This window comes from Corvus kubaryi, unplaced genomic scaffold (assembly GCF_017639235.1).
Source record: "Corvus kubaryi isolate FWS band 111438036 unplaced genomic scaffold, C.kubaryi_AGA036_p1.0 37367, whole genome shotgun sequence".
Lineage (NCBI taxonomy): Eukaryota > Metazoa > Chordata > Aves > Passeriformes > Corvidae > Corvus > Corvus kubaryi.
The window spans coordinates 6,368,993-6,388,033 of NW_024581119.1; the positions used below are offsets into that span (position 1 = coordinate 6,368,993).

The 19,041-nt window shown below is 44.4% G+C and overlaps 1 protein-coding gene across 3 annotated transcripts; it reads left to right on the top strand.

Moving 5' to 3' along the window:
- Positions 1-635: 635 nt before the first annotated feature.
- Positions 636-18,768, top strand: NFRKB (nuclear factor related to kappaB binding protein). Of its 3 annotated transcripts, none has more exons than XM_042034336.1 (26): positions 636-698; positions 1,224-1,501; positions 1,910-2,111; positions 2,203-2,330; positions 3,440-3,614; positions 3,809-3,910; positions 4,431-4,504; positions 4,918-5,002; positions 5,231-5,411; positions 5,610-5,718; positions 6,193-6,319; positions 7,304-7,369; positions 8,315-8,394; positions 8,479-8,519; positions 8,928-8,988; positions 9,825-9,999; positions 10,327-10,433; positions 10,883-11,006; positions 11,398-11,474; positions 12,093-12,313; positions 12,818-13,106; positions 13,733-13,951; positions 14,370-15,146; positions 15,968-16,074; positions 16,804-16,939; positions 17,669-18,768. In XM_042034336.1, exons 2-26 carry the CDS (start codon positions 1,307-1,309, stop codon positions 17,792-17,794), a joined length of 3,984 nt encoding a protein of 1,327 aa, XP_041890270.1. In that variant the 5' UTR covers positions 636-698; positions 1,224-1,306; the 3' UTR covers positions 17,795-18,768. The 3 variants fall into 3 exon arrangements, with proteins under 3 accessions (XP_041890270.1, XP_041890271.1, XP_041890273.1); XM_042034337.1 differs by having other exon boundaries at positions 8,931-8,988; XM_042034339.1 differs by having other exon boundaries at positions 640-698; positions 1,361-1,501.
- Positions 18,769-19,041: the final 273 nt, after the last annotated feature.

Below are 19,041 nucleotides of genomic sequence, written 5' to 3' on the forward strand. Positions count from 1 at the left end.
GGCTTATCTCAGGGACTACCAGGGTATGACCATCACTCACCAAGATGTGTGACTCAAGCCACTCAAGCTCCACCTAAATGTAAAGAAATAGTATAAAAATGAGTTAAAAACAGGGAGAAGTTAGGGAAGAGTCCATCATAACTTCTGCGATGAATGTGTCTCTCGCTCATTGGGTAAGACCTGCACTCTGATTTATCGTGAGCCAGGTTTTGTCAGGGATTAGAGCTTGTCTGCCCTTTGCTTTGAACACATCTTTGCTGGCAGCTACTGTCACCAGCAATCCTCAACCTTAACCTGTCAAGATTTTAGTAAAGGAGTGTTATTCTGTAAACTGTACATGTGAGTCCTTGGAGGGCGCTGGCAGTGGGTAAAGGCGTAGGAGCCCAGGAGGAACCTCTGTGTGCTGTAGGAAAATTTGCTGCATTAAAGTTTAAAATACTCAGCCTTTCAACACTTAAGAGTAACACTAGCACAGCACCCCAATGACTAATCCACTGAACAGGACTGCAGTCGAGCCCTATAAACCTACGACTAACCCGTGCCTTCAGCGAGCCGCAGATCCCTCATTTTTAGGGAAACGCGAACTCGGCCTCTCGCAGGCCACCGAGCGATGGCCGCGCGCATGCGCGGTGGGGCGGGGCGTTCGCGCAGGCGCGGCAGCGCCGCTGCCTTCCGTCTTCGGCCGGGCCGCCCGAGTGGTATGAAATAAACCTGTTTTCTCTGTTTTCTTTGCTGTCCCACCCGGTTCTCAGCGGGTTTTTTTATTGCTCTGTTCTTTATTTCGCGTGTTGCGTGCGTTTCCTCGCAGCCCAGAGCGGCCCGGCTGTGCCGCGCCGGTGGGGACGGGTCTCCTGGCCCTGTCACGCGTTCAGCCTGAGACAAACCCCACCTTAGACCTGACCTTCGGTTCTGCACCTTAAAACCACCTTCAGGATTTAAATGTAGTCTTTTCTGGTGTTAAGAAGTGTTGAAAACGGTTCCTGTAGGTGGGAAGCAAAGTGAGATGGGTCAGCTCTACTTCCTAGTCTACCTGTCTGGAAAAGCATTTCTCTACTGGCATGGCCTGTGTTGTAATTGAAGAGAGAATGTTTCTATATACGTGGTTTTTATATATACATATATGTGTGTGTGTGCGTGTATACATGTGTATATACACATATCTATATATACGTTTGTATGTGTATAGATATATAAAAAAATAACTTTGCTATATATGTATATAGATATTGCAGGCCAACTCCACAGCTTCCATTTAAACAACCACCCATGAAAGGTGGCTCCTCTGTCACTCCTCACGTCAGGATGAATGCATCTGCGTTTGGGATTTTCATTCGTTGAGGGTTTTGCTGTCCTCGTCCAGGAGCGGGAGGGGTGGAGGATGGATTCTCTGGATCACATGCTCACAGACCCCCTGGAGCTGGAGGGCAATTGCACACGGATCATGGAGGACTGCATGCTGGGCACCACCAGGGTCAGTCTGCCCGAGGACCTCCTGGAGGATGTGAGTAGTGCTGAGGCACTTCACCTTATCATAACCTCTATATAAATGACACGTTTAACTCCCTTTTTGGGGCTCACAGAGCAAACTGAAAAGGGGAGGTGTTTCTGACTGCCTTGGAAAAGGTGTCAAGGTGGTCTTTGATTAATCTCAGGACAATATCTTTTAAATCAATTCTGTTATATTCTTACTATTTTAAAATTGCCTTTAGGAAGATTGTTACAAGTTTTGAATTTGTTTTCTTCTTGTTAGTAGTATCAACGTCCTCACCTTTCCTTTTTATGCTCTGTTGTTTCCTGTGTTTCGTGAAACACTGTCTCGTGACTGGTGTTACTTAAAAAGCATCAAGGGCTAGAAAACGGTCAAGGACCTGGCTGCATTTTCTTCACTGCTGTTTCTTGCTTTCTTTAGCCTGAGATCTTCTTTGAGGTTGTCAGCTTGTCAACATGGCAGGAGGTCCTGACAGATGAGCAGCAAGAGCACCTAAAAAAATTCCTGCCTCACTTCCCTGAGAACAACCGAGAGCACCAGAACAAGCTCATCTCGGCGCTGTTCAGCGGGGAGAACTTTCGGTTTGGGAACCCCCTGCACATTGCCCAGAAACTCTTCCGGGGTCAGTCAGCCTCGTGAGCTTCCCTGCGGGTTTGGGGCAAGTTCTCAGCTAGCAGCTGAAAACCCAGGTGTGTGTTACGTCTTTGTTACAGATGGACACTTCAATCCTGAGGTGGTGAAGTACCGGCAGCTCTGTTACAAGTCACAGTACAAGCGCTACCTGAGTGCCCAGCAGCAGTACTTCTACAGGCTGCTCAAGCAGATCCTCGCCTCCCGCAATGTGAGTGTGCTCTGGGATGAATGGCTTGTCTTTATAAAACGTGTCTTGGTGCAGTCACAGTTCTCTGAGGCTTTTCCTTTAATGAACTGAATGAGTAATGTTTCTGGTTTTTCCAGTGGCCCAGCGAGAACACCAGACCCGTTGTTATATTTGCAGATTTCGGGTTGTGTAACTCTCGTAGCTCTCACTTGTGTGTACTTTTTTTCATGTCCACCTTGTCCCCACTTCCTGCATTTGCCCCTTTACAACTTGCTACTTTGTTAACAAGTCATTCTGCCTTTGTTTGTTTACCATTTCTGAAACAAGTACAGTTGCTAAATACAGGTAGAGAATATGTGGATCCAAACCTCTCATTCTCATGCCTGCAAATCCCTGGTAAAGTCTTCCTCCATGAATACTTCTGTGAGCAAATTGTTGCCAACTGAAATGTGTTTGTTGCTCATTTATCTTTCATTGCACTTAGACATTGAAACAAATGGCGAGTAGGGAGGAAGAAGAAAGTCTGTCTTTATAAAATGCCCTACAGTGTTATGGGAAATAGAGAATCCCAGAACAGTTTGGGTTGGAAGAAACCTTAAAGCTCATCTCATTCCAATCCCCTGCCATGGAAGGACACCTTTAACTAGGCCAGGTTGCTCCTGGCCGTGAACACTTGCAGGGATGGGGCATCCACAACTTCACTGGACAACAGTATGGAATACATAGGAAGTTATTTCCTCTGTAGCCATGAGAGGTAAAATGTTTTTTTCAAAAGAGAGAGTATTCCATGTCATTGTTACACGTTTGCTTGGAAACTACATCTCACACCAATGATTTAAGTTCTTCTCCACAGTCCACATAAAATGACAAATATTATTATGTGTGTAGAAGAAGGTGCAGAAATTTCACCTGGGGTTTTTTTCTCCCCTTTAAATGATGGTCTAAAATGCTAGGTTTAAAATCTTGTGTGTGACAGATACCGATCCTTCCTAAGCTGTCTCTTGTACAGATCTGAGGTGCTGACGGCACCACATGGTAACCTCGCTGGAAGTATCTGAGCTGGGCTTACCTGTCCTGGCTTACAGCAGTGTAGCTGACATAGCTAATGTCACATGAACCTCTCCTTTCAGCACTTGCTGGAGTTAGCCAGGAAAGGAGGCCCTGACATGACCCTAAGGAGAAAGCATTTCCCACCATCATATGACTCAGAAGAACGAGACAGACGGACACATCGGCGCTACTTGAAGATCCTGAGGGAAGTGAAAGAGGAGTGTGGCGACACTACCTTGTCTTCTGATGAAGAAGGTAATGCCCTGGGCTGAACTAAAGACTCCAGGTGTGAATGGAAGAAGACATATTTTTGATGTGGAGGGAGAGCCTTTGATAAAAGATTGGATTCTGGGCTCTACTTCCACTGGCTGGGATCTAATGAACACAGGATAATAGTTGCACAGATTGGCGATGGGTCTTGCAGAAGTAAATTTATATCTCTGTTTTAGATCTAATCTCTTGGCCTCCAAGTTCTCCAGCACGTTGTTCAAGTCCACCAGTTCCCCTGAGAGTGATCCCCACATTGTCAACCTTGGACATGAAAACTGCAGGTGAGAACCAAATGAGAGGTCAGTATGGATAGAGGGGCTAGAATTACCTTGAAAATGTGTTGTTTGATGCGAAATCTTGTCATGCTTCATTTCTGCAGTCTCCACAACAGTTGGCTCTTTTCGCAGTTTATTTAATCTTTTTCTTCTTGCAAGACCAACAACAGTCATAGTTTCTGTAATACTACTGACTTCTCTGTTGTATTTTGCCTTTAGTGGCTGAAGCACTAGCATAGTCCAGTTCAAAATACTTGAGAATCCCTCCTAAAGTGACTGTAATCAAGTCTACAAACCCTTCAGGCTGGTTCTGGCTTCTTTTCTCTTCCATGGTTGCATCAGCAGTGAAATCTGATGACCCAGTGAAGCATTGAAATGAATGAATGAATGAAAGAAATTCATACATGGAGAAATTAGTTATTGAAATTTAGAGATTGCTGTAAGTGTAAATGGATAGAAGATGGCATTCTAAGAAGTGTGGAAGGTAACAATAGGGGAAAACTGCAAAGAATTCTTTTCATTGCAGACAAGATAGAACTTGGGGAAAGTGATTTGAAGATGATGTTGAAGAAGCACCATGAGAAACGAAAACGTCAGCCTGTAAGATGTCAAAAAGTCTTGGGGGGTGGGACCACATTTTATCTTTGATGTTTTTATCTCTTTGCCATAAAGATCAGGGTACTTCTGGGTGACAAAATGATTGCTATTTTTTGTGTGCACCCACCTGTCAGCCCTTTATTGTAACCTGGGTTCAATTGTCAGTATATAGATGCAGCTCCTGGTCATGTTTATCTGGATAGAAGGATTTTGTAATTTTAATTATGTGTTTAGGGGAGATGAAATTCTATATTTCAGTGTTAGAAGACTTCCCAACTTTTATTGTAGTAAATAATTTAATAAGCTGATCCAGGTTGAGCTTGGTGCATTTTAGTACTTGGGTACTTCTTCACCTTGTTACTGTCTTAACACTTCGTCCTTTCTCGATTTAATTTCTGTCCCATTGTCCTGTGTAGGATCACCCTGATCTAGTCACAACAGACCTGACCCTTGAGGACATCATGACTCGAGTGAATGCTGGCAGGAAAGGTTCCTTAGCGGGTCAGTGGATCCTTTGCCTTTTTAATTTCATATATGTTGGTTTAAAAACTAGAGGTTTTCTGTTGAGGGGAAAAGTAAAGCTCTATGACAGCAGCGGGAAGGTGGAATGATTGAGGTGTGAACATGTGCACACAACATACATTTCTAGATATATATTTACATAGTTTATGACTCATAAAAGTACAGTAAGAAGCTAATTATTCTTTTTAACTTTTATCATATCTGAAGCTTTATTTGACCTCGTGACCCTCAAGAAGAAGGTGAAGGAAAAGGAAGATAAGAAAAAAAAGAAGCTGAAGGTTATTAAATCTGAGGTGGAAGATTTGGCTGACTCTCTTGGCAATGCAGATGGACTCCCATCAATGTCTCAGGATCTCTCCCCCCTCCCTCTAGTATCTGTCAAAGAGGAGTAAGTGCTTCACAGGGCCCTGAACACCTTGCATGGATGGAAAAAGCAACATGTTTCAGCTTACATTTTTGTGGGACTGTTGCAGGCTGTGTTTTTGTGCAGTTTGGGATGTGTGAAAAGTGTGGTGTTCATCTTTGTATATGGAGGTGAATATTTGCTCAGGGAAGTTATTCTGCTTGTGTTCTCTTTCATTTGAAGACCTCTTGAAGATATTAAGCCATGCCTTGAAATAAATGAAATATCATCCAGCTTCTTTTTCCTTCTTTTGGAGATACTGTTTCTGGAAGGGCCTGCTACTCTCTCTGTGGTAAGGAACCACCCACTTATCTAGGAATCTTTGCAGGAAGCAAAATTAAAGAATAGAGGAGCTTCTTATTGCTCTGTAATAGTGATTTTTCTCCAGACTTACTCTGCTGTAAATTATAATAAGATTTAGATTACATATTAAAGAAATTAAACCCTGTGGGAGTGCTACCACATTCTGGTTTTAACGTGTTTCGTGAGTTTAGTCAGTTGAATCTGTAAGTCTTTCCATAGCCATTCTATAGATCATGGTTAGATACATTTTGTATATTAAGGCAGAGATGGGGAAGTGTTTTCCCCTTCTTCGGTGCTGTTGTCTGAAACACCATATTGTGGTTACTTGAAAAAGTCAGGTGATGATTTTACATACATAAAAACCTTTTTGTCCCCTGCATATGTTTAGCTGTTTGTTTTCTGTGAAGACAGTCATAGTTGGAAGTGTGAGATCATTAATTAAATAATTCTATTTCCTCTTCAGCTTGAAGATAAAGTTCTCGATTGGCAGTCTTCTCATGCCAGTGCACTAAATAACTGGTTCTCCTTTGCCCCTAACTGGTCTGAATTGGTTTTACCTGCCTTGCAATATTTGACAGGTGACAGCAGAGGTAAGAAGAGATGGTAAAAATACTAATGGTGCTTGTTCCTCTGTTCTAGTCAGTGCTGGTTTGTATTATACTCAAATCAACTTTTCATTCATTGCCACAATGAATCCTTGTATTGCTGGCAGTGTTTCTGTGATAGGCTGTTTCGCTGACATGTCTTGGTTGTGGTCGACTTGTTTTGCATGGGGACAGTAGATAAGACTCAGCATGATTCCCAAGTATGTGAAAATGTCTGTGAAATTGCCTCTAGACAGACAGTTTCTTGTGTTCAGATTGTGGCTTCAGGCAGGGTGTCTGAAGCAGGAAGGGATTAGTCTCTTCCCCCACAGTGTGAAGTCGTTGTAGTTGTCTTTGGAGACAATAAAAAATAAACTAGATGATGCCCTGAGCAATCCACTGAAACATGAGGTTGGCCCAGCTTGGACCTTGGGCTTGGGCCAGCTGAGTTTCAGCCATTCCTTTCAAACTAAATTATTCTGTGGTTCTGATTTGCTTAGTGGGAAGTTTTAAAGGCAGAGACAGAGTAGATTGGCCATGCAGCATACTGTCCATAATGCTGGTGAATACTGTAAATCCCAAGTTCTCTTCCCACGGGTCCATGAATATTCACTGTACAATAACAGTCCCTGGGGCCTCATATTTCTTTTTCCTCTTCAGCTTGAAGATAAAGTTCTCAACTGGCAATTTTCTCATCCCAGTGCACTAAATAAGTGGTCTGAACATGGTGAACAGCAGGAACAGGCTCTCAGCTGACAGCCTGTTGTTGGAAGGCTCATTATCCTGTTCTGTTCTTTCCTTGTGCTTGCCCTTACACTCTTAGATGCTCACCTTCTCTTTGGGCAAGGATAAATTTAGAGATGCACTTACATAATCATTTAAAATGCTCTGTCACTGTGGGTCTTTAACTTGACAGTTTGCATTACCACAGTAGGCTTTTGAGGTTGAACAATTGTATAATGTCCCTGACATGCACATTTGTCATTGTAGATGTTCCTTCCAGCTTCTCACCTTTTGTTGAATTCAAGGAAAAAACTCAGCAGTGGAAATTGGTTGGTGAGTACCTTGTGTTCTTCTGTGATGTGTATTACAGTAAAGGTTTGTTGTTTTCTCCAGGACTTTACTTTTCATCTTGCTGCAGCCTGGAGAGAAACACAGAACTGTTATGTCCATGGTTAGGCATTTTCTTTTCTTTTTGCTGAGCTAATATGGGTTTTGGATTCAAGGTGTTCACAAGACGTCAATAGCAGCAGCAGACAGACCATAAATGAGTGAAGGCACTGGGCTGCATTTCTTTCTGTTGCTGACTTAACTATGTTTGTCAGCTTTCAAATTTGTCTGAACACCTTCATATTCTCCCTTCTGTAGAGCATACCTTCTGACGATTCAGAGTAATTAGTGATTATTACAATTGCAAATGAATTAAGCTTCTCTGTGAAACAAACTGATACTATTCTCATTTTTAAAAGTGGGAACCAAAGAGCAAATTGATGATCAATGTGCTGAGGCTCATACTGACTGAATTACAGATGTTTTGTGTTTATGTTCATTCCTTTAGTAATAACACAGAATTTTTCATTCTTAACTATGGTGATTCTAGTGATCATATTTGCAAGCTTAAACTGGCAGAGATTTGGAGTCAGGAAGTTTTTCCTCTGATCCCTTCCACAGTTTTTGGTGGAGGTTATGTAGGGATGTGTTTTTGCTCAGGGATTTAGTAACTGGGATTACTTTGGAGAGTGGGAACAGGTGACTGTGTCCCAAACAGCATCTTGCCTTCTGTGCTAGGAGTTGAAGCACCCTCCTTTGTACCAGCACAGGGGAATCACTGGGATTTAGTATTTCCTAAGCCTGGAGGTGTTCAAATATTGCAGTTTGAGCATCTGTGACTGGTGATGCATCAAGAAGGGAAGGGAACAGGAGAGGACTGGGAATTACAAGCAGCTGGCTTCCTAACAATTAAAAGACTTCTATTTTTACATTTTCCTGATTTCTTACTAGGTAGTTACCAAGATCATGAGAAGGAATTGGCAGCACTGTTTCATCTCTGGTTGGAGACCAAAGACCAGACTTTTTTCAAAGTGAGTCAGACAAAAATCACCTTCTAGGAGCACAAAACCTGACTGTGTTCTACCCAACGCTGACATTTCTCTCTTTCTCAATAGGAGAATGAAGACAGCTCAGATGCCATGCCACTGCCCAGAGTGTAAGTGTGTAACAGAGCTTGAAAGCCTTTGTAGTGCTACTGAAGCTGTGAGGTTTGGGCCTTGTGCCTCTGGATCTTAAAATAAAACAATTTTAAAATTTGATAGTCTGATTTTATAAATGCAGTAACTGGACTTCATAAAGGCGACTGATTTTTATCCAAGTTTGCATATATTAGCAGAGCAAAGCTGCAGTCTAACTTAGGTTCTGATAATGATATTATTTACAGTCCTTGCTTGCCTTCAGGTAGTGCACAGAGCATATTTTAAGATCTCTGCAGGGCTTACTTTTGCTACCGTAAATGCTTTCAGAATCTGTTTAGAAGAATTTGCGGAAGGATGAGGGGATTAATCCTTTGGGACTGTTGTGGGCTCGCCGTGCTCAGAAGTGATGGTGCCCTTTCTTTCAGAAGGACAGACTACATAGTCCGGCCTAGCACTGGAGAGGAGAAACGGGTGTTTCAAGAGCAGGTAAGAAGAGAATCGTAATTTTAAAGGCACATGCTGAAACAGTTGGCCACTAAACCAGGAGAATTTGTGTGGGATGGCAGTTTTATACTCTACACAAATGTAGTTAATGTGAAGAATTGATATGTTGCTTCTGCCTTGAAGTCAGTATCTTGACCTTGCATAAAACTTGCTAATGATATAGCCTAGCTGCTTGTTTCAAAACCATCAGTATTTCCAGTAGGTAAAATTAATTTGGTAAAAATTAATTGGATAAAGTCAATGAAATTGATAGTGTGAGTTGGTAGTGCCAACCCCATTGTCTCCTTTGCCATCCCCCATCATGGGAGGATGACTTGTCTCTTTATTTTTTGGGCATGTATGTGTGCAAGCAGAAAATAAGTGTCAATAAGTGCACCCATCCACTCAGTTATCTTGTCTGTAATAGAGGCAAGTGGGAATTAGAGGGAAAACACATGATGGGGATTCTTCTCCCTTCTCTCCATTTGCTGTCTGCAGGAGAGAATTAAGTTAAATTTTGGAGATCTCTCTTTAGCCAGATAAAGGGAGGAAGGGGAAGGGGACAGAAGGTGTATCTCTGTTGTATTTCTGGCACCTCTCTAGTCTGTGCAGCTGCTTGACAGTGAATGCATTGCACCTGCACACCTTGCTTCGGAGGAGCGTTGTATTTTGCATGAAGTAGTTTGTGATTTTCTTGATCCAAAATAAGTTTATACAGCAGTATTTGAGCCTTTAGTTTAAATAGGCTTTCTTTAGAGAATGAAAACAACTTACCTTGTAATATAACGTAAGGCTTTGCTGCTGCCTGGTGAAGTCAGTACTCTTGTGTCCTCCTCCAGGAGCGTTACCGTTACAGCCAGCCCCACAAAGCCTTCACCTTCCGGATGCACGGCTTCGAGTCGGTTGTTGGTCCTGTGAAGGGGGTGTTTGACAAGGAAACCTCCTTAAACAAAGCCCGGGAACATTCTCTCCTGCGCTCAGACAGACCAGCATATGTCACCATTTTGTCCCTTGGTAAGGTCATGGCCAAAAAAACTTTTTTGAAGAAGAAAAGCATTCCTCTGACCCCTCAAACAACAACTTCAGGATCTACATTGGGGATGAATGCTGTTCCCCAAGTTCATCACTCTTAGCACAAAGTTGGCACAGTTGATGTACTTTAAAATGATCCTTTATAACCTCTCCGCATATTTTGGGGGATTTTAAGGGCTAGATTTTAGTGAGGAAGTAGGCACTATGAGAGCAAGGGTAATAGAGCAGTCCCAAAATGTATCTGCTGGAGTACCTGAGTACAGCTGCCCAGTAACAGCTGGAAGTTTAAGGTCTGGTTTTGTGTTTCAGTTCGTGATGCTGCTGCTCGCCTTCCTAATGGAGAGGGAACTCGAGCTGAAATCTGTGAGCTGCTCAAAGATTCCCAGTTCCTAGCTCCAGATGTCACCAGTGCTCAGGTAAGTTGGATGTCATGTCTGGTCTCAGATTCTCATAAAAACACACTGCACGGACCCAGGCAGTATTCAGTGGCAAAGGCCCAGTAGTTTTTATGCTGCTGTGATCAGCAAAAGGGAGCTGTGTACTACTATGGTGAGCAGCTGCAAACCTGCACCAACTTAGGATGATGAAAAACCAGCTAGAGAAGCCACAGAAGTAGCATTATCGTAGAGCTGCTCACATTTTAGATTGAGAAAGTCAATTTTCAGAGCTTTGGTGGAAGCTCCATTTAATCCAAGGTGGCAAACAGCATCCTGTGCTGCAACATCTGCTCTCAGTCAGTTCTCACTCAGATGGAGATTGCTCACAGCTTACTCAGGTTTTATACCAAATAGGATCACTTTGCTATTCGACAATTTTGGCCAGTCCAGCGAGGGACATCTTGTAATCTGTGAATTCTCAACTTCAGGTTAACACTGTTGTTAGTGGTGCTCTGGACCGACTGCATTATGAGAAAGATCCCTGTGTGAAATACGATATTGGGCGGAAGTTGTGGATCTACCTGCACCGGGACAGGAGCGAGGAAGAGTTTGGTAAGCCCGGGTTGGTGGTATCTTAAGAATTAAAAATGATGTTTATAAAGATGGATAATGAACATTAATTTGTGAGTGTAGCTTTTCTTTCTAGTCAGTTTGTTCATGTTAGTCCTTCAGCACTTAAACCCAGTCTTAGAGAGCAGCATGTCACTCTCAAGCATTTGTTTGAAAAATACCATCCCACGTGCAAGAACTGCAGATGTATGTTCTTATGTGTCTTATTTTCAGCCTTTTTGGCTAATTTTACTAGATGTTTTTCTTTGCACTGTTACATGACTGTGTGTATTTAATTCCTTGTCTGAAGAAGAATCTGCAGCTCTTACTTAGCCTCTTCCTTAAATCAGTTTGCTTTTGTTCAGGAGCTCTAACCATTAATTTGTCCTTGCAGAACGGATCCATCATGCTCAAGCTGCTGCAGCAAAGGCCAAGAAAGCTCTTCAGAAGCCAAAACCTCCAGCTAAAATGGTAGATTTCTTTGCTCAGGGTTGCACAGCTGCTTTTGGGATTGAGAAGGAGATTAGTCGTAATTTAATCCATAAATTCTGCATCCATGGCTGGTGATGAAAATTACCACATTTGAGTTAGCAATTCATGATGTATATGAATGTCAGTGCACAAAATTGAGGGAGAGAGGGAACTTTTCCTCCACCCAGCTTCCACTGCTATCCTCTCAGCAGAAAGATCAATGGAATTCGTTTGTGCTCCCTATCAAAGGGATAGTCTTTCAGATCTCGTTTTGAGGTTAATTTGTAACAGACTGTGTGGAACATGTCTGTTCTCCCCCTTGCTGTGCTGAAGCTGATATTAAACACATCTGAAGTACTTGGCTGTTGGCACATTAACCAAGGTGGAAATCTGCGTGTTCTGAATGTTTGTCACAACTGAGGTGCACTTTCCCCTGTGAGCAGGAGCAGCCAAACACACCAATTCATCCGTGGCTGCAGCTGAGGAAAGGCAGTCAGTCATGTTTGATTTCAATGGGGCCTCATTCACCATACAGAACTCAGGTTAAAGTGCTCAGCCTACTGCAGGGTGCAGCAATCAACCCCAGTTTTTGTGATGCTGGATGTGGTTTCTTTGTAGAAGTCGAGTAGCAAGGAGGGTGCTGTGAAAGCCCTCCCCACCAGCACAGCAGAGCCCAGTCAGCTGAGCCTCAGTGACTCCAGCATGCCACCAACTCCTGTGACTCCCGTGACACCAACTGCACCCGCATTGCCAGCAACACCCATCTCACCCCCACCGGTGTCTGCGGTCAGCAAGAGTGTATCTGGTGCTGGGTCAGAGCCAGCAAAACCCAGCCAGAGGTACTGCTTCTGTCCCCTATGGCACTTGGGAATGCTGCTGGCTGTTTTTCAGTAATTTGTATCATTCAGTAATGAGGGAGTTGGGGTTATTTAGCCTGGAGAAGGGGAGGCTCAGGGATGACCTTATCACTCTCTACAACTCCCTGAAACGAGGTTGGAGGCTGGTGGGAGTTGGACTCTTCACCCAGGAAACAGCAACAGGACAAGAGGGCATAGTCTCAAGCTGTGCCAGGGGAGCTTCAGGCTGGGCATCAGGAGGAATTTCTTCACAGAAAGCATGATTAGACATTGAAAGAGCTTGCCCAGGGAGGTGGTGGTGTCCCCACTCCCAGAGTTGTTCAAGGAACAACTGGACACAGCACTCAGTGCTCTGGGCTGGGTGACAAGGTGGGGATCGGTCACAGGTTGGACTCAATCTCAGAGGTCTTTTCCAACCTCAGTGATTCTGTGATTGTGTGAATTTCCTACATCTTTGCTGACCTACTGGCTCCATCTTTTCTGTAGTGTTCTCCTGGTGTCCTCCCCCACCATGCCCCAGCTGGGGACATTGCTGTCCCCAGCTCAGAGCTCACAGGCACAGCCGGGGCCAGCGCCCACCCCGCGTGTGGTCAGTCACAGTGGCTCGTCAGGCCTGCCGCAGGTACGCGTGGTCACTGCCCAATCCAGCCTTCCAGCTGTGTCCCAGCAAGCCCCAGTGGTCACCCAGCAGCAGCAGCAGCAGCAGCAGCAGCCCACAACAGTGCCTCAAATCCGTGTTCCAGCTACAGCCACACAAACCAAAGTGCTCCCGCAGGTGAGTTGCGTAGCTCTGACGTCTGATCTGACTTGTGTTTTGGTGTGATGCACAGGCATTTTGTGCTTCTTTGGAGCATGCACGAACTGCAGGCAAGAGCACAGAAACAGTTTTACATATGCAATACTGTTCAGTGCTCTGTTTTTCATCATCAAAATGTGCATTACATAAAAAGTCTGTCGAACTTAGAGTCACAGAATCATTAAGCTTGGAAAAGACTGTCAAGATCATCAAGTCCAGCCATGAACACAGCAGCACCACCATTTTCATTAGTAAACCATATCCTCAAGTGCATCATCTGCACATTTTTTTGAACACTTCCAGGGATGGTGACTCCACCACTGTCCTGGGCAGTCTGTTCCAATGCTTTATGACCCTTTCTGTGAAAAAAATTTTCCTAATATCCAAGTTAACCTCCCTGGTGCAACTTGAGGCCAATTCCTCTTCTCTTGTCTGGAAGAAGAGACTGACACCCACCTCACTGCAATTCCAAGCAGTTGGAATCCTTGCAAGGGAATTCTTGTGAACTCCTCTGAACTTGCAAGCTGTGGCACAATACAAAGAAGAACCACTAGACTGTTCCTACTATGGTCATCTGCTCATAGTCTTTCTCCTCTTTTCTGTAGGCTGTGATGACTCTGCCTGTAAAAGCTCAAAGTAGCCCTGTGCAGGTGCCAAGAGGAGGAAGCTCCATGGCCAGCCAGGCAAGTATCACCGTGACAGGGCTGCCTGCAGTGCCCAGCCCTGCTGTGAAGCCAGTGACCAGCTCTCCAGGCAGTTCTGCTGCCAGCACCTCCTCCACCACTGTCATTCAGAACGTGGCTGGCCAGAACATCATCAAGCAGGTGAGAGGGAGAGACAAGGAATTGGGCTCCACGACCTGGTTGTTTCCTCTTTGTTGCACAGATGTGAACACTTGTGAGCTGTAATGCTGTGTGAGTTGATGGACTGTGCAGACTGAAGCAGTGCTGGTTTTGTGTGCTTGAGCCCTGTTTTCAGGTATAGGTGAAAGATGTGTTGGTGCAGGTACTTTAGTGAGTGATCTCTCCTTCATTTTGTTTGGAAAAGAAACCAGCCCCACAGTGTTTCCTGGGAATGCCGTCTGATACACAACCAGAACCATTTTCAGTAGTGTACTGAGTGCTAGTCTCATTCCACTTGCATTCTAGTGGGAGCAAAAAACTTCCTGTTGGGAAGTTCTGCTTTGAGCGTGCCTTGGACCTTGTCCTGGTTTGCCAGAACCATTTCTCTGATCTCTCCCAGGTGGCTATTACAGGACAACTTGGCGTGAAGACCCAGGCTGGAAGTGGCATCCCACTCACAGCGACCAATTTTCGGATCCAAGGGAAGGACGTGTTGCGCCTGCCCCCGTCCTCCATCACCACGGACGCGAAGGGACAGACAGTGCTGCGCATCACCCCAGACATGATGGCCACCCTGGCCAAGTCTCAAGTCACTACTGTCAAACTGACTCAAGACCTCTTCACAGCAGCTGCAGGAAGCAGCGCTGGTGGGAAAGGCATCTCCGCAACTTTGCACGTGACATCCAACCCTGTCCAGGCTGCTGAGTCTCCAGCCAAGACCAGCACGGCCTCTCCTGCCTCTTCCAGCCCAGCTGGAGGCACCGTGGTTAAAGTGACTCCCGACTTAAAGACTGCAGAGCCAACAAGCTCCGCTTTCCGCCTGATGCCTGCCCTGGGCATGACCGTGGCAGATCAGAAGACCAAAGCCATAACCACGGTGGCATCCACAGAGGCCAAGCCAGCTGCCACCATCAGGATTGTGCAGGGGCTGGGGGTGATACCCCCCAAAGCCGGGCAGACCATCACTGTAGCCACTCACGCGAAGCAGGTGCCGTCATCGTCAGCAGTGAGCGTTGCTGGCACAGCGCACACCTCCTTACCCACCGTGAGTGCCACCGTGTCCAAAGCAGTTGCTGTGGCCTCGGGAGCTGCAGGGACCCCCATAACGCTGGGCACAGGAGCCACGGCTGTGCGGCAGGTGCCCGTCAGCACCACAGTGGTATCTACGTCCCAGGCAGTGAGTAATGCTGAGCTCTCACTGGGGGTGGGGAGGGAAGGGGGGTGCCAAAGTAAACTGGTGTTTTATGGCTGAAAACTGCATCCACTCAAATTAATATGGCAGAGTCATACAATGATTTAGGTTGTGAAGGACATTAAAGCTCATTCAGTCCCACCTCCTGCCATGGGCAGGGACACCTTCTATAGATCAGGTTACTCCAAGCCTCATCCAGCCTGGCCTTGAACACTTCCAGGGATGGGGCAGCCACAACTTGTATTCTGGTTATGGATCTGCAACTCATTTCATGGTGTTCAAAGTGCAGCTAAATGCCCTCAAAAAGTCAGATACTTCCCTTATCTCCTCTCTCAAGTGAATGAAATAAACTTTACATGTGTGAAGTCCTGCCTCATGCAGCTCTTGTGTCTTGCCCCACACCTTGGGAATAATTTCCCTTGGAATGGTGTCATAGAAAGTTCAGAACTAGAAGTGCTTGTTACTTGTACTAACTTTTTTACTGATTATCCCCTGTAATGCTGTTTTAATGCCCAAATCTGAAGGCACCATGAACTGTATTGTGGTTACATAAGCTAACAGACACTGTGGTGGTTTCCTAAGGATAAAAGTCATGGATCCTGTGGTGCAAAGATGATGTGGATTTTCAGGGTTCAGGTAGCTGTGTAGTGAATGAGAGGGAGGTGAATTTTAAGGAGCCTGAACTGGAGCACAGATTTCATCAGCAAAGCTGCTGCTCCCAGGACTCCCACAAAGCAGCCAATGTTGTCGTGCAGTTTCTCTTCTGAGCTCCCCACAGCTCCTCACATGTTCTTCCTGTTCCCCAGGGCAAACTTCCAGCACGGATCACGGTGCCCCTGTCAGTGATCAGCCAGCCAGTGAAGGGCAAGAGCGTGGTCACTGCCCCCATCATCAAGGGCAACCTCGGCGCCAAGTGAGTGCTTTGCATCTTGTAGCTCTGCTTTAGAAATTGGCTGAGGAAGGCCTTTGTTCAGTGTATTCCTGGGGAGCAAGCAAGCAGAGGCTGGAATAGGATTGCAGTCTGTTAACAGGTCTATCAGCTGCAAGAGACTGAGGGGATATGGTGTCTGCAAAGAGATTGTAATTTTTATTTATTTATTTTGAGATGCAGGTTCTAGCAGATACACTGAAGAAAAAACATTCTGTACCTTGAAACCAGATGTTCGATTAGTTCTGTGTGTTTGAGCAAGAATTAACACACTGAAAAATATCTGTAATCTGAAGCCTTCTCTCCATTCAAGAGAAGTTAACCACCTTAGTGAGAATTCCTCTGGCATTCAGATATTGAAGTCTTTTTTTTTATTCTTCCATAAATTCTGGTAGTGTCTCCCTTAGTTAATATTTCAAGTGCTCAGCTGTTTTCTGCATTGAGAAGTATTCAGGTCTGATCAGGCTAACCCAGTGATGTGCACAGTCCAGAGTAAATGGGTGTGATTTGTGTGCTAAGTTAATTCTGTATCAGTTATAAATAATGACATAAATTTGTCACTAGTATATTTGCCAGTTTTATGGGGGAAAAAACCCACTACTTAAAATGGTTAGTATATGTGGTAGAACTATAATCTACTAGCAATTGAGGAATGGCTTGGAGTTGGAAAGATCAAGCCTGCTGTGTAACCTTTCAACAATTATTTTTCCTTAGCATCAGTGGATTAGGCAGAAATATCATCCTGACTACAATGCCAGCAGGGACTAAACTGATCGCTGGGAACAAGCCTGTGAGTTTTCTGACTGCACAGCAACTACAGCAGCTGCAGCAGCAAGGCCAAGCCACGCAGGTAAGACCACCTAGAATGATCATTCTATTTGCTTTTTTACAACTTAACAGCTCGAGGAGGACTTTACACTGGATACATGGGGTTGCAGAAAAAGAACAGGCACACAGCTTGGTTGTAGTGTCTGCATTAAGCACATGGAATCCATCTTCACCTTTACCTTCTCTCCATCCAGATAAAGTTTTTAAATATTTTTGAAGCACTGCCAGTATAATGACTGTAAAAGTCCTGTCAGGATTTTTCTATACACTCGCAGTCTTTGTAGTGCTTTGTACTTTGTCTTCTGTGGGTCACTTTTTCTTGAAGAAATCACATAACTGCTTTGCATATCCATCTTTCTGTCTGGAAACTTAGTGTTCCATAATTCCAAGTAATTAATCTGCATTGAAGCTGATAGTAACAAGTCTGTAGAACTGAGGTATCCAATGGATCCAAGTCCTTGTTCTGAAAATGTGTGAAAGCAGCTCACATAATAGGTTTTTATTCAAACTAGTTTTCAGGCCTTCCTCTCTAATCTGGAAATCTCCTGTCACCATCCCACATGGGCAGTGGGTGGAATGATCTTCCTGAGGCAGATTCTGTTCTGGGAGTGTTTTTGGTACTTGGTCTTTTTCCTATAACTGAGTTTTTGTTGGCAGCAGAAGCAGGTACTTTACCAGAGCACAATGCAGGTGCAGTCATTTTGTCACCAGGTTGTTCTTGAGACAAGTTCTCTCTTTCCATTTCACACAGGTGCGAATTCAAACAGTTCCAGCCTCCCATCTGCAGCAGGGAACAGTCTCTGGCTCTACTAAAGCAGTGTCCACCGTGGTTGTGACAACAGCTCCATCTCCAAAACAGACCCAGGATCAGCTGTGAACACTGGTTTGAACATGGATCAGTTTCTAAGAACTTCCCTGAGCCTCATCCTCCATCCAGCCAACCACCTGAGGCTGCCTAACCCTAACCATGTCTTGGGATTGGACTGGGTTCTGCCCTTGCCTTCTCCAGGGTCAGCACTGCAATGTCTGGGTAGAAATTCCACAGGAAAAAACCATGCTGTACTACAAAACAAAATGTTTCAAGCCAGATGTGTAAATCCAGGTTCTGTGAAATTGATAATCTAAGAAATGTCTTCCTGTTCTTTGTTCTCTTTCCATCCAAAGGACTTTTGGCAAATACAGTTTCTGTGCATTTTGGGTTGTAGACAAAGCAGTTATCCTGGATCTTCATTAAGCAGGAAAAGTTGCTTGGAAGGGGTTATTCAGTGGCTTTTCAAAGTCATGGAGAAGATGTCTCCTTTTACTGGCTGTCACTACTGTTACCTAGTGACTCAGGATGGTGTCCTTGACACCAGAGCTATTGTAACTCAATCCTTGTCAGGTTGCTGTCATAGGGTGAAAGTCAAGGTGGTTTTTTGCTGGAACAGAGTGAGTGACCATGGGGAAGAGGGAGAGAAGATGCAGAAAGTCATTGTGTAAACAAGTCTGTCAGCAAATGGGACTGTAGTGGAAAGGAAAAAGTTGGTGTTCACCAGAAAGATCCTCTTCTAGTTTTCCTCAACAAATAAACCTTTTTATCCGTGGAAACAAACTGTACCTTGGTTTAAAAGGTCAGAGTATGTTTTCAAATACCCTCAAACTGTTGTCTCTTGGGTTCTGAAGAAATAGTTTAACCCATGACCCTGGCCATTAGTTTTGTTTTTACTTTTGCAGTTTTATCTGTCTATGTAAATATTTTTGAATTTTGCACATACTGGAGATGAATCTGTGACTGTTCTGACATGACGTTGAAGCTGAATGAGATCAAAAGATGTGTTGGACCAGGAGAATAAAAGTGTAGAAAGCCTTACAGATCTCTGCCATCTCCTTTCAGTTCTCTACAGCGTGTTTTGTGTACAATCATTGTCTAGCTTGCCAAGGGCTAATAACCTGTTCATCTTTTTGGTAAGATGGTTCTTTTTAACCTGGTCTTTTTTTGTAGTCTTTTTTTTAAAGATGTGGTTTGCTCCAAGTTATGTATTATAGAATATAATACATTTAAAGAACCAAATTGTACAATTCAGGACTGTTGTGGTGGGAGCTCTGTATGTTACTGTTTTGCTGGGCTTCAGGCTGGGGTTATGG